This window comes from Cyprinus carpio, chromosome B12 (assembly GCF_018340385.1).
Source record: "Cyprinus carpio isolate SPL01 chromosome B12, ASM1834038v1, whole genome shotgun sequence".
NCBI lineage: Eukaryota > Metazoa > Chordata > Actinopteri > Cypriniformes > Cyprinidae > Cyprinus > Cyprinus carpio.
Window position 1 is genome coordinate 10,268,399 of NC_056608.1, and position 16,372 is coordinate 10,284,770.

At 34.2% G+C, this 16,372-nt stretch overlaps 1 protein-coding gene across 1 annotated transcript; it reads left to right on the plus strand.

The window, feature by feature from the left end:
• Positions 1–905: 905 nt before the first annotated feature.
• LOC109081885 (pantothenate kinase 3-like) lies at positions 906–14,302 on the plus strand. The gene is made up of 7 exons (XM_042735272.1): positions 906–1,431; positions 3,296–3,648; positions 3,855–4,108; positions 6,328–6,524; positions 6,593–6,705; positions 7,141–7,266; positions 11,364–14,302. Exons 1-7 carry the CDS (start codon positions 1,170–1,172, stop codon positions 11,421–11,423), a joined length of 1,365 nt encoding a protein of 454 aa, XP_042591206.1. The 5' UTR covers positions 906–1,169; the 3' UTR covers positions 11,424–14,302.
• The last annotated feature ends 2,070 nt before the right edge of the window (positions 14,303–16,372 follow it).

The window sequence follows — 16,372 nt, forward strand, 5'->3', positions numbered from 1 at the left end:
GAAGACAAAGAATCTTGCTCTAAATATGAAATCAATTCAAAAACTGAATAGGGCAAACAATTTTTCACATATTGATTAGAATGGTGTACATTGTCTGCCAGTGTTGTATGTTTGTTTTTTCCTCTTAGCCACATATGGCTATTATGTTATATTGTTCCTACAGTTTTATTTAATAACTGGTTTAACAACACAGACAAAGTGTATTCATTCAGTACTTATGAATATCTACACTCTTCTTTGTCAGATGGGTATTATGCCAAAGTCCATGTAAGTAGTGCAAATTAGACAATATTCAGTTTAAAGTGGCATTTGAACAAGACTTTCTTACCAGGTGGCCTAAATATTACTTATTAAATAAACGTAGGTAACGTGAAAACTTTGTCAGCATTTAAATAGGCTACCTGTAGGAAACATTAATAGTTAGTAGCCTAGTATGCCATATGTGACCACAAAACCAGTAATAAGTTGCACGGGTATATTTGTAGAAATAGCCAACAGTACATTGTATGGGTCAAAATTATACATTTTTATTTTGTGCCAAAAATCATTAGGAATTAATATCAAGCTCCATGAAGGCATTTTGTAAATTTCCTATCGTAAATATATCAAAACTTAATTTTGGATTAGTAATATGCATTGCTAAGAACTTCAACTGGGCAACTTTAAAGGCGATTTTCTCAATATTTAGAATTTTTGCACCCTCAGATTCCAGGTTTTCATTTTAGTTGTATCTCGACCAAATGATGCCCTATCCCAACAAACCATACATCAATGGAAAGCTTATTTATTCAGCTTTCAGATGATATATAAATCTCCATTTCCAAAAATTGGCCCTCTTGGCTGTTTTTGTGAGCCAGAGTCGCATATGTAAGTAGGCGGCTCTAAACCATGACGTTTCAGCGAGAGGGAGTGGAGACATTTTTCTCAGTGACGTCGCATATACCGGCTGTTTGACTCGGAAACGGCCATGCAGTGTGTAAAGAAGAAATGACCGACAGTGACCTCAAGTAAGATGTTGAAGACCTGTCTATTGTCTTCATCTCTTTATAACACTAAAGCATTTATGTAAAACTCTGATAAAACAATTGTACATTTGGAAGCGTCTTCGAAACGTCGAGTCGTTACGCATCTGTCCGTCTTCCGAGCGTTCATATTTGCTGCGTAAAATAATGGAAAATGCTGAAACATCCGATCAAAACGGAACGACGCACTACACGAACGGTTTAGTAAACGGATTTCACACCATTCAGTCCGATAACGGGGAGTGTATTTCATCTAACGGAGCTGGTCTGGGTGCTAGTGACAGTAGCGGTGGCCATAATGGTATTGAAAATTTCCACCATCTTCATCAGGATGTACACAACAATGGTTCGCCTGCAAAGCGTTGCAGACTCCGAAGACGCGTGGATTCGGGAAAGAAGAACAGACCGCGTAAGTCGAGTTTTCAGTGTTTAATTAATGTATTCAGTTGTAACTTAAACTGAACAGTGACAATTATCACAACATATTGTAAATAGGTATTTTAGAGGTAAGGGTTATTGGTTCTTTTAAAAGATCCATAATTTTAAGCAGCTAAAGAAACGATTTCAGCGCATTAAACATTTTGTTTTTATTTATTTATCTTTCTTCAGTACAATAAAATCTTGACAGACATTATCTTACACAATCGTTTTTCGTTCGTCATTTGAAATAACTTATCACTGTATGTTACAATTTCCATTTAACTTTTTGGTCAGTGTTTATAGCGAAGAATCTTTTTCTCTTTTCTTTTACATTCGTCGTTCTATTTCGTTCGTATTCATATTTGTACCAAGAACGTGAAAGATGAGATTTTTTAGTGTCAAGTCCCGGAAGTGAACCTTTTTTTTGTTTTCTTTTTGTGCTTTATTTGACTATTGTTCGCAATTAAAAAATGAAAGAAGAGGCCTATTTAAAAGAGGAAAGAGGAAACACATTTCAAACTTGCCTGTATTAAGAGGTTTATTTGTTTTGAAAGACCGGGTTATTTAGTGTTGTGAAATCAATGTGATGTTCTCTAAGCGGATTTCATTGGCCAGATCAGACTGTGAGGGTGTGACCAAAACACGCCAGATATGAAGGACATGCGATTTCATCCAATGAGAGGAAAGGATCACATAAAGGTGTGGGGAAATCGAACTGGCAGTCTTTACAGTACTTGTGTATTTAACATAAAATTTACTATTTACATCTGCCAAGTGATATAAGGACGTTTATTCTTCTGCCAGCAGCATTTGAATGTTATATACATATATTGATTAGATCGCTGTGTGCTTCATATTGCTGTCTTCATTATCCTTTCTGTCTCAACTACAAAGTATGAAATTAATTGCCAAGAAATCAGGTAAGGTCCTGCGTAATATTATTAAATCAATAAAAGACACGACATAAAACGTGATTCCGTTTGGTTGGTATGAATTATTCGGCATCTTTTTACTGTCTACTGACAGTCAAGTACTTGAAGTAACAGCAATTGCACTTTCCAGAATCCGATATTTAAAGTTATAGTATTTATAGTTTTAGATGTTGTTTTTGAATATTAATATAAGTCTATCTTAAATTTATATTCCATTGCGTTACTACATTTTGGGTTGTTGGCTGTAAACTGCCATAACTTTACTTTTTGTCCATTAACTGCTGTGAAATCACTGGGTTCCTGGTGGCTTTGGAGTACTTTGCACTTTGAGACAAGAAGTACACACACCTTTCGCCTACATGTGCATCTGCCAGCTACATTATCATCACCGATCTAAACTCAGACTCCCTTAACTAATCCATGACATAAGAAACTTTTTTTCTCCCAAATGCTGCAAAGATATTTCACTGATTCACTATTACAGAAGATACTGAGGTTGTATCAGTAAGATCTAAATGGCTTTTACCTAGAAATTATATTGTATATAATATATATATAGATTGTGGGAACCTGATGTGTAACTTTTATTTTGAAGACAGGATGTTTCTCAGAATCACCAGGCAATCTCTTTTAAACCACTGTTACCATGGCAACAAAAGGGCCCACAAGATGCAGTGTGATTAGATGAAAATACCACCCCCACCCCCTCCCAAAGCAGTCATATTCATTCTTTATTCATTAAAATATGCCAAAAAATATATATTTTAAGCATTTAATTATTACATTATAATATACATTATAATATTTTACACACATATTTCTCTCACATTCATCAGAACCATGCAGAAAGATGCAGGTAATGCTTGTCAAGAAAGAATATCAAAATTTCCCTTTCTAAAACTTGAGATTTTTTTTTTCCAGCTTTTCCATGGTTTGGAATGGATATCGGAGGCACCCTGGTAAAGCTGGTTTACTTTGAGCCCAAGGACATAACTGCTGAAGAAGAACAAGAGGAAGTGGAGAGCCTGAAGAGCATTCGCCGATATCTGACCTCCAACGTGGCCTATGGAAACACAGGTATCCGAGATGTTCACCTGGAGTTGAAGAACCTCACCATGTGTGGCCGGAAAGGCAACCTTCACTTCATTCGTTTCCCCACACAAGACATGCACCGCTTCATCCAAATGGGCAGAGACAAAAACTTCTCCAGTCTGCACACCACACTGTGTGCCACGGGTGGGGGTGCATACAAGTTTGAGGATGACTTCAGAACGGTATGCTAATGGCGACATAATAATGGAATTTATTAAATTTGATTGAATGTAAAAAAAATATGTTGATCCGTAGCAGGCTAGTGTTTTGTTGACATACTGTAATGTCTTTTACTGCCACTTATCCTGTTACTGTTATCAGGACAATGAATGGCTAACATTAGCTATGCCTATCACATTAATGATTGTGCATTTGCTTCTTCCCGCAGGTGGCTGGTTTGGAGCTGCAGAAGCTAGATGAACTGGACTGTCTTATTCAAGGTCTGCTGTACGTTGACTCAGTTGGGTTCGATGGCCATCCAGAGTGTTATTTTTTCCAAAATCCCTCTGACCCTGAAAACTGTGTCAAGAGGCCATTTAGCCTGGAGAACCCCTTCCCTATGTTGCTGGTAAACCTTGGCTCGGGGGTTAGCATCCTGGCTGTCTATTCCAAGGATGATTACAAGCGAGTCACAGGCACCAGGTGAATTCCGGCATCATGTTTTTTCTTGTAGTTAAGCAAACAGGTTAATTTCAGGTTTATGCCTTTCATCCTTGCTTGTATATATCACTCACAAAAGTAAAGAAAGAAGATATGGTTACTACAGTGGCAGATATGCTTTTTACTAACCAGACGACACATTTATCAGATATGTTATCAAAGAACCACAGATATTGCTCAAACCTGATGATTTATTCACGCAGAAGAGAATTGGAAAAGTACGGAGTCCTGCACATGACATGCAGTGGGAAAAAAAAACAAGATATCATGGCCATGAATTAAAAATTTGTTGCCACGACTTTTGTCATTTTAGTTAAATCGCATACTAAATTGTTCCCCTTTTCAGTCCCTCCAGGATTTGCAATCGCTGAATTTATCGCAAAATCAAGCAAACTCCACAATTTTCTCAAAAGCTCACACATTTTCGTAATTGCCACAAGTTTTCCACAGAATTTGGGCTTAGACGCATGCCGTGACATCATCGCAATGCACATTCAGTCAAAGAAAGGTTGTTTCTCAGTTCCAAAAATGGAATAAACAGTCTTGCGTTCTCATCATGACCAATTTGCAAGAGCTACATTGGATAAACGAACCAAAAGCGGAATGAACCGCGCTACTAGTTTGGGCTACACAGCACAGCCCGTTTATCTGCTCGAGCCGGAGCCGTGGGCTGATCTCGATCACGTGACCCTGCTATACACAGCACTGGGAGATACAGTGTGAAGAAAGCAGTCAAATTCGCCACAGAATCAACATCTATGTTAAATCTTGTGAGAAGCCTTCAAATTCGGCGTAGAATTCTGTTAAAGCTACAGATATCAGAATAAACGCCACTGATGTGGAAACCAGGAAAAACATTGTTCAATAAACACAAATCTCCACCACCGTTCAACATTGATTTAACATAGTAAAACTACAGGAACAACTTGTGGCAGAAATGGTCTGTTTTTCGAGTGTTTTTAAATGCTTCACACAACTTTTCCCAGCAGTTCAAAGCTTTACGACTACCGAATTAGAAAGTTATTTTTAATGTGACGATATTTGTTCATCCTTCATAGGTTTCCCCCATGTATAAAACAAAAAGTTTCATAATGTAGGAAAGCAAACATTTATTTAAAAATAAAAAAGATATTAAATTACCACTAGTAGATGGCTGCAGAGAAGTACTTATAGGCCATTTCCACTCCCTGATATATCTATATATATATATATATATATATATATATATATATATATATATATATATATATATATATATATATATATATATATATATATATATATATTTGTATTCATTAAATTATATTTAGACATAATGAATGACAGTAATAAAAATACATTTTTTCAGATGTAATATATTTATTACATCTGTAAGACATCTGCTAAAGATCTGTGAATCATCTGCTGTGTACTCTGATAAATGTTTCAGAAGCAGTTTTACATGCATTCTAATAAATGTCTATTTGACATCTGACAGGAAACATCTTAAGAGATGTACTGCAGATGAACAAGCACTCTTAAAAAGGCATCTTGCATATGTAAATGCAGACATTAAATAGATGTCTCCGAGATGTACATGTGCGATTAGGGTGAGTGCTTTACTGTCAGGTGCTGGTGCCACCATCTGTACAACTTAATGGCACCAGTGTTGGTGTCATCAAACGTTAGTCTGGAGTCCTACAGTGGTTCTCAAAGTCAGAAAAGTTATAACAGTGTTAGAAGAATGTTGTCTGTGGTATATTTTCACTTTAAAACAATAAGAAATGCCACAAATATCACCGCAAATTTTGAGAAAAGCCACAGCAAAATCAGTCATTTTAAGCCTTATTTTTTACAACTAAATTACAATGAGTGAACTAATTAATACAATGTGGCCACATTTTAACTTAAACTAAGGAAAAGAAATTCTTGGTTTGTGGCCACATTGTCTAATTTTGTTTCAGGTCATGTGTGAAGTCCTTACCAAAGCTTGGTTTGTGGAGGTGTAGCCCCGCCTCGATCTTTGGGCTGCAGATGGGTGTTTATAGTATAAAGTTGTATATTACTGTAATTGTAAAGTATTTTTTGTTTATTACTTATTTTTTATGTAATTTTTTAAATATGTCAAATATGTTGTAGAAACAAGATTTGTAATCTACCTAAAGTAATGCAAAAAAAATTAAATACACCGCCATTCATGTGCTTCATTGGTTGTGATTCAGTTTAGGAGGTGGTACGTTTCTTGGCCTGTGTTGTTTGCTGACTGGCTGTGAGACATTTGAGGAGGCCTTAGAGATGGCAGCTAAAGGGGACAGCACAAATGTGGACAAACTAGTGAAGGACATCTATGGAGGCGATTACGAACGCTTCGGTCTCCAGGGTTCCGCCGTTGCATCCAGGTATAGACAGATTTGCCATAATTTTCTATGTAAAAATTATGTTTGAAAGACGATCTTCAAGTGTTTTTTTTTTTGTGTTTTTTTTTTTTGATTTTCAATTTGAAATGTGACAGTATAAGTAAAGAGGACCTGGCCAGGGCCACTCTTGTCACCATCACAAACAACATTGGTTCCATCGCCCGCATGTGTGCAGTGAACGAGGTTTGAAAACATTTTCTCTTAATCCAAAAGCTCATCTGTTCTGTTTAAGAATGGTTTTTACGGTTTCTATTCAGAATGGATTTTTATTTAGAATACATAAGATAAATTCAGTTGCCATTACCCTGTGAAATAAACAATATACTATTAAGACCAAGTCCGTGGTGCTTAAGATGACCTTGAACTCTGTGTGCTCTGAGCTTCTTTACAGTGTTGTCTTGTGGCATGGAGATCAAGCAGCATTGTACAGGGCTATCACAGCACACTGAACAGCCACAAGATGGATAAATGTTTTTTTTTTTTTTTTTTTTTTTTTTGTTAAAATGCTCTGGTTTAAAAGTCAAGAACAAGTGGAATGTAGATATTTTCTCTTCTTCAGAAATAAAATAGAGCAATATTACTGTTTATTCTGACTGTCTGTTTTTTCATTTTCTTCAGAATATTGATAAAGTGGTTTTTGTTGGGAATTTCCTTCGGATCAACACAGTATCAACTAAGCTGCTAGCCTATGCCATGGACTTCTGGTCTAATGGACAACTGAAAGCCCTTTTCTTAGAACATGAAGTAAGTCTTTTTCCTTTTTTTATCACTTGTAATTCCTTGCCAATGCTGGAATCAGTTGCATTAATTATGTTTGTCCATCTTGGACTTACACCATAACATTCTTTATAGTGGTCAATCAATATATCAGCCAAGCAAGTGTATGTTAAAGTATATTTTAAAATTATTGGAATCAGCCAATAAACACACTCATGTCATTAATGTTTTAATACACATTTTTCTAAATGGTGGCAATATTAACAAAGTTACAATTAGGTGTTTTTAGACAGCCAATGAAATCAAAATTTTGTTTTTGTAGCTTTCAGTTAACTTTCATACAAAAATATAGACGGTACCAGAAATGAGTATGGTGTGTTATTATACGAGGTGTTTCTAAAGATGAATGTGAGGATGTAAATATTAGGGAGAAAGATGAAAATGAGCACCTGTTGAATGATGATTTATTAAAAAAAAAATACAATAGATAAATCGGCCTCTTGCGCTAAATTCGCGTTATTTATGCGTCTATAATAAATTATAAATGTTTAAATGTAGTTAAAAGTAAACAAGGTGCAAGTACTGCTTATACTTCAGGGATGTGATTTTTTTTTTTTCTGTATATTCCGACCTCTGAGGGTAGACCCATGTGATTTGCGTAGATCTGAGGTTTTTTCGGGGGGGGGGGGGGGGGGGGGGGGGGGGGGCGGGGGGGGGGGGGGGGGGGGGGGGGGTGGGGGGGAGGGGGGGGGGGGGGTTGTGTAGGTTTGTTACTGATTGATAATTGAAATTGTGTAAATGGCCTTAAGCTATTACCTAATATACTGCAAAAAGAAACATCGCGGACAGAATGGTCCTGAGAACGCTGCACGGGCTTGTGGCGCCATCTACAGGACAGTTCAAAGCGTTCAAATGATTCAAAGCGCCAAACGCAAGCAGAATCAGCGCGCTTGAAACGACAGTTACTCAAGCGTTCCGGTGACTTTTTATGAAATGGCAGAATCAGAAGCGCTGAAACGTGGTGTGAGAATTGACATATGAATGGCGGTGAGAATTTGACATTGGTAGTGCTGTCATAAAATTCACAGCGCTTGTGCTGTAATTACATAATAGGCTGTAGTGTGACCAGGGGCGGACTTACCCATTAGGCAAAGGTAGGCGACTGCCTTGGGCCCCCAAAAGCCAAGGGCCCCCTAAAATGCTTTAATGTCATATACGAGATGTGCTTTAAGTGGGGATACGTGAATGGTTGTTGTGTACGGTGTTTATTACCACGGCAACCACCTGCGTGTCCGAGTTGAATGTGCTTCTTGTGTATCTTGCTTGTAGCAAATGAAAATATTAGGCATCTGAAGCTGACTGCTGCACAAGCGCAAGGTCTCTCTTTCCCAGCGCATGCGCACACATCTCTCTCTCGTTCTGCTTCTGCTCTGTTCAGCGAGCGGGTGAAAGGAGCTGCCGCTTTCAGTTTCTGAAAGGGTATGTTGCTTCTCTAATTTTACATGCAAGTATAGCCGAAATCACAGCACAGCTACTGGCTTTATCTCATGTGTAGCTTATTTGTTTTTATCAGACGACAGCATGATTATAAATCAGGATTTTTGTGCAGATTAACATCTTGGAAGGGAGAGCTGGTTAGTCTTAATGGGTCGCGTTTCAGTCACTATTCCATATTCATCCTGTTGTCTGACAACAGAAATAGTCAGATGTATCAATGTATCATTTGCATTTTTTCCTGATAAAGTATATCATTTATGAGCTGAGCCCCTGCTTTGTTTACAGCCTTTAACGGGTGGAAACCACTATATTTCTGACGTTCCAAAGCACCTCCTACTGGCAGAGAATGAATGTGCATTTTCAATAATCCAGTCTGCAGTTTTTGTTCAGACCAATGCGAAAATTCACCCACATAAGTCCGTTTTAAATAATATAATAATTTATACTTCTGAGACTCATCCCTTTTCTTAAAAAAAAAAAAATGGTTTAAAGGTTCAAATTGTGAGGTTTATCATTTTATTTTTTTTATTTTTTTAAACTTGTATCTCAGTGGTAAATCAATTGCTATTTCGTGGGTCTACAACATGAAATAATAAAAGTGTCTGCTAAATGGAATAAATGTAAATGTAAATGAAAGAATCCAATTAATAACATGTACATAAAAATGTAAGAGAACATTGGACACAACAATGTGGCACCATTGTGCAGCAGCAAGCATCACATCAAAAAAGCAACCTCAAGGTTGATCTAGGTACAGTAAATGTGTGCAAATGTATAGGGCCCCATTCCTATATTTGCCTGGGGCCCCCAGTTCACAAAATCCGCCCCTGAATGTGATGCGCTACATGTCTGCTGTTACAGTACTGTTTTTAGTTGTGATTCACTGTTAGTGCTGCGCTTGGTTTAAGCCGCTTTAATTTGCATTTGGGAACGCAACATTCATCATTAGAAATGGTTATAAATCTGTTGTTGTTCACAAAGTTTGAGTGTCACATAATCCTTCAGAAATCATTCTAATATGCTGATTTGCTGCTCAAGAAAAATTTCTCATTATTATAAATATTAGAAACAGTTTTGCTCTTAATATTTTTGTGGAAACAATGTTACCACTCAAACATTTGTATAAGATTTAAAAAAGAGAGAAATTAATAATTTTTATTCATCATGCATGAAAGTGACCAAAGTGAGTAAAGACATTTAAAATGATTTCTATTAATAAATGCATTAACAAAATTTAATTAATATATTTGATGAATGCAAATAAATGCTGTTCATTAAACTTTATATTTATAAAAAAAAAAACCCTGAAAAATAAAGTGCATCATCATTTCCACACAAAATATGAAGCAGCAAAATTGTTTTCAACATTGATAATAATCAGAAATGTTTCTTGAGAGTTAAATAAATTGATGATTTCTAAAAGATCATGTGACACTGAAAACTGGAGTAATGATGAAGAAAATTCTGCTTTGCATCACAGGAATAATATTACATTTTATAATGTATTAAAATTGAAAACCTTTTTGTATTTGTAATATTTCACAATATTTCTGTTTTTTTATTTATTTTTTATTTTTATTTTTTTACTTTATTTTGATCAAATAAATTCAGCCATGATGAGCAGAATATAGTTATTTCAAAATCATTAATAATTGTAATGTTTCCAAATTTTTGGCAGGTACTTTAATAATAATAACAATTCTATATACTTTACTATAATATATTATAGTACTTTATTATAATATATTATATTGTTGTCATGATTATAAAATGCTGCTTTTTATTTTTTACAGGACAGTATGTATTTTTACAATATAAGATATATCTTTAATGTGCTAAAATATATATTTTTAATAGTGAGTGCTGGGGGCGTGACTTGTGGGCATGGTCAGATTTTCCTTCTTTTTTGTCTCTAGCTGATCACATGCCTGATACATGTTTTTATACCCTGTGATGGTCAGCGGCTGTCACTGCATGACCTCTTTGCAGATTAACAGGATTTTTAGCTCCCCCTTGTGTCAGTTCCGAAATGTACCCTCAGATCTGTCAATGGATAATGTTGATTTCTGTTGTCAACTTATTTATCAGAAAATATTAATTAGAAAGTCTTATGTAAATTAAAAACGATTTAAGATTTAAAAAAAAAGTGTACATCTCTTAAGAGATTTTATATTCATTTAAAGGTTTGGGGTTGGTAAGATTTTTTTTTTATTATTATGTTTTATGCTCACCAAGGCTGCATTTATTAGATAAAAAATACAGAAAAAATAATAATATTGTGAAATATTATTACAGTTTAAAATGACTGTTTTCTATATATATATATATATATAGATATATATATATATATTATATAATATATATATATATATATATATATATATATATATATATATATATATATATATATATACACATACGCACATACATACATACATACATACATACTTGTGTGTGTGTGTGTGTGTGTGAAATTAAGTAATTTTTTTTTTTTTAATGCATAATATCAGTCACAGATTTCTCATTAGGCCTCAACAAATACCATTATATCACATGAAATTATATTTATCATTTAAATATATTTATTTAAATATAATATAATGAAATGCTCTGGTTTTTAACTGCAGGGTTATTTTGGAGCTGTTGGTGCCTTCCTAGAGCTACTGAAGATGACTGAAGACTCCTGAGACACTGAGGAAACGCCAACCTTTAAACCAGAAGCTGCTGTAAGATTTCAGGAAAGCCACATCCCCTAATAAGGAAAAGCCATTTAATAATGTGACGAGTTTCCATTTCCCTTCAAATCATCTACATGCTGGCCCTTCTATGCTCGTGGCAGGAGCAGGTGATCAAGAGGTTATGATGCAAAAGTGCACCGTAAGCTGCACCTCATTCTAACTGTTCCTTGTCACCGTTGCCATAATCCCAGCACATCTTTGCCTTTCCCATGTATTGATGATTTGATTGAAAGATGATTTAGGACACTAATGCTTGTGTACTCCCTCTTCTCCCTGTTTGTGAGCTTTATGAAAACAACTGTAACATATTAAAAGAGTTTGGAGGTGAGTATTATGTGTATTAGGCCTGCTGTGTAAAAACAGCCTTCCCCAATCCCCTCTAAACAAATCATGCTTTAAACCACAAATCAGATTTATATTTACGCATAGATGAGCAGTCTGTGAGAGCAACCCATTTATGCAAGACTTTGCTCTCCCGGTTCTAGTCACATACAAGCATTTATAATATCTGTATTACATTAAAAATGCTAAGTTGTATTATTAAACGTAAAGTAATTTTGGACACTTAAGCACGAGTCCAAAATCATATTTTTTTTTATTAATTTATTTTTTTACAATAATACATCAAACACCAGTTGAATTTCAGTACTTTTCAATTAGATAAAGCTTATATTTAAACACTTTTACAGAATTAGCAAAATGTTGTCAGGTAGACTTGTTTTATCTACATTTGGGCCTTGTATGATTAGTGGATTGTTGGCCTGAGTAGCTGTTTCCAAGATATCTTTACCTCCTTTTAACTGGTCTGAGTAATGAACAGAGAACATATGCACCTGAGCTGACACTGATTGTGTTGGGACCAAATTGTCTATATTGACTGGAAAAGAATATCTTCTTCAGATGGAGAAGTCCTTTCTTCCCCTGATAATGATTTATATTTGGTTTTGCAGTCCCAAATGCTGAGATTTCTCTGATCTGAATGTGTTAACAGTTTACCCTGCGTATATACACTGTAGTATGTTACATTTCATTTGAGACAGCTAACCAAGACATATATTTAGTCAAATCTCCTCACAAACACCTTCATCCTTCTAAACATTTTCAGCTTAAACATCATCTATTACTGAAAATATTTTGCCTTTTTTCCACATGTATCAACTTGAGATGCCTAAACACCTTTTAACTCTCTGTATTAATACTGGATAGCTGGGTCTGACTGTGAACTCTCTAGGTTGTTTTTCAGAACCAGATGTATGTTAAACATGTGCTCCTAAAGCTGGAATCAGAAATTCCAAGTCACTATAATCTGTTTAAATATGTAAGATCAGAAACACAAGCACTTCTTAGAGAAAAATGTATTGCCTTTCCCTCCCTTTGAGCAACACAGCATGACAGCAATTATATTTGTACCAATTTAATTTTCTCATTTTGCCTCCTCAACACTGTAAATATGAACTAAAACGTTCATTTAATCCTTTATTTTTAACGGCACTAATACATTGTGTTGATCATGATAAATGCAAGCAAGACCAAAACTCCTAAAATGAGGTAATATGAGGAATATTATCATGATGCAATTACTTTTAGAGGATTGTGTCAAAAAGAATTACCTATTGTGAGTGTACTGAACCTACTACATGCTAAACAACAGACCTGTGCTGACATTAAAGTGTCTTCTAACTGCTGGTAAGATCTGTAACAGCACATTAAGCACACTGCCTCTACATCTGTTCCTTCTGTCTGTTGATTCATGCTTTACTTCTTCTGCTCAGTCCTTAGAATTGCCTTATGCAGTGGGGTGCCATTTTGTCTTTGGATGTCTGGATTAAGCACAATGGCACCCCAACATCTCTCTGAGCCACAAAAGTAACTTCCAAGTGTTACGGGGTGCCTTTTACTGATAGAGACAAGGCTTTATCTCTGTATCCTCTGTATTGTTGCTAATGCTAAATCCAGATGTCATTGTATACATTAATCCTTAACAGTATATTTGAGGTGTTTTCTTTTTCTTCTTTGCGGGGGTATTGCTTTACCTATGCCACAGCAGACTGAATGCATGTCGGTACATTGTATTTTAACTGAGCCAATGCAAAGCATGTAAGCAATTTCTGAACAGGTGTGTCATTTCCTTGTTCTTGGATGGATCGCTCCATCTAATGTAGTCAAATTGCCTTTCTATCAAGTTTTGTTCTTGTAAACCAGCATAACGCTTGGATGGTATGTCAGCGCATGTTCATTTCATTTCGCTATATATGTTCAATTGTATTAAAACCTTTCTCTCCTTTCATAAATGTATTCTGTCTGTCCCAAACAGACAGTTTGTTTGTTGCCTAGTTTTCAGGAAGCATGTTCTAAATTATAAATGCTGAAGCGCCATTACAGTTGAATTATACATTTTTTAGAGCTAAATTGTGTCTTTATAAATCATCTCATTTTAGATAATTAGATGCTATTTTTCCTTGCTAATATTCCTCATTAATCTCCTGACAAACTTGTCTTATGTATGTGATCTGAGTGAGTACGTTTAATTCCATACTTAAAGTCCTTTAAACTTAAGTTTATTCAGTGTTCAGGCAATCATATGAATCTCAAACTGTATCACTACACAAATTTTAAGTGTATTTCTTATGGTATAACATTTGATGTTGGTCATAGAGAAATCCTTGATTTACTTATGCCTCCTAAGGAATGAAGAAATCATATTACTGGCTGAAAAATGTCACTAAGAAGTTTTTATATTGGTTTTGAGTTACCATGTGAAGAGCTAACTTCATTTGTCAATAAACTATTTTGTAAATATCTAATAAATGTGTTAATTATGGAAATTGTTTTACTGTTGTGGCTACTGTTATCATTTAATTTCTTTCTTTTCATACAAAAATCAATGCTTTTACTACATATTCACAAACATGACAAGAGAGATGCTGCATCTGTCATTACATACTAGTATTTTATTCATTATATATGAATATTTATTCCACTTATATTTCATATCAAAATATAAAAATAATATCAAAATATATATTTTATATCAATTCATTCAAACTAGTACTTTTTCATTTAATATTTTTATTACTTTCTTACTATCCAGTTTTGACGTGCAACTATTCAAATGTTACTGGAAACAAATTGCAATTTCATGAGGAAAAATATTAAAAATGGTAGACCCTATTATTTATTCAGGATAAGAAATCTGAAAATTATACTAGTTGGTTAAATAGTTACAAACCCCAGATCTCTATAGAATTTAATGACAAAATGTGCAATTTGTTAAAAATAAAAATAAATACTTGTCACTATCAGGATGGTTAGTAGCAAATAGCAAATGTTTGCTATAGTGACAGGTTTAAAACATAGTCACTTTTGGATTATTCCTTATTATATTATTACGTGTTAGTCATTATTACGTGTTAGTCTAAAATGCTTAATGGGATAGCCCCCCACCCCCCAAAATAAAAATAAAATAAAAATGCTGTCATCTGTGTCCTCTTGTCATTCCAAACCCACAAGTTTTTCATTCATCTTTGTAACACAAATGAAGATATTTGTTGACACATGAGAACAGACATGGTTTTTGCAGAAGCAGAAATGTTTGCGTCACAAAAACAAACAAATTCTTATTTATTTATTTATTTATTTTAACTTTTACAATGTCTTTATGAACTTTTTGAATCATGGTTCGGACAGAAATCTCTCAGGTTTAATAAAAATATATCCTGTTTTGTTTTGAATATTAATGACAGTCTGGGTTTGAAAAGTAAATGATGACAATTTTTTAAATGATGTAGCCTCGGGGTTTTTTTACATAATATATGTGTGTGTGCTGTGTATATTTATAATGTAGACTATATAGAAATACACACATGTATGTATATATTTCAGAAAAATATGTTGTTTATATATTTAATATATTAATATATATATATTATAAATTATATGAATAGAAATATAGACATTTACATTACATTTACATTTAGTCATTTAGCAGACGCTTTTATCCAAAGTGACTTACAAATGAGGACAATGGAAGCAATCAAAAACAATAAAAGAGCAATGATAAGTAAGTGCTATAACAAGTCTCAGTTAGCCTAAATGCAGTATACGTAGCAAGGGCTTTTTAAATAATATAATAAATAAAAAGAAATCACATAGAATAGAAAAAGAATAGAGCAAGCTAGTGTTAGAGGTCTTTTTTAATATAATTGTATAATAAATGAAAAGAAAATAGATACAATACAAAAAGTTTAGAAAGGTAGTTAGAATTTTTTTTTTTTTTTTTTTTAAATAGAATTAGAATAGTGAGTGCAAAAGTTAGAGGGTCAAATAAAGATGGAAGAGATGTGTTTTAAGCCGATTCTTGAAGATGGCTAAGGACTCACTTTTAGACATGTAAATATTTTTTAAAATATATACTGTGTGTGTCTATGTATATATACATAATGAATATAGACAGTACACACACATTATATAAACAAAAACTTTTATTTTGGATGCGATTAATTGCGATTAATTGTTGGACAGCACTACAGAACAAGAAATGCCAAGAAACACATTGAATTAAACCTGAAATTTTGAAGAAAGACTGAAATAGTATTTATTTTATTTATTTATTTATTTTTGAAAAAGTGGACCAATAATTATTATAAACTTAAGCTTAAACTTTAATTTACTACTTTGACAAATTGTGTACATTATTCCTTACATGTCTATTGAATAGTTGCAGTACTTCTACATTTATTTACCAGAAATTAAAAACAGATTGGCCTGATAATAGTTCTTATAAAATGATAAATTGCTGTATGCGGAGCACGTTTGTAAACTGTGGCGTTGTTTCTTAACAGCAACTGAAACTAGGGCAACTCCCAAGCAGCCAGTTTTACAAGTTAGAGAGGGAAATC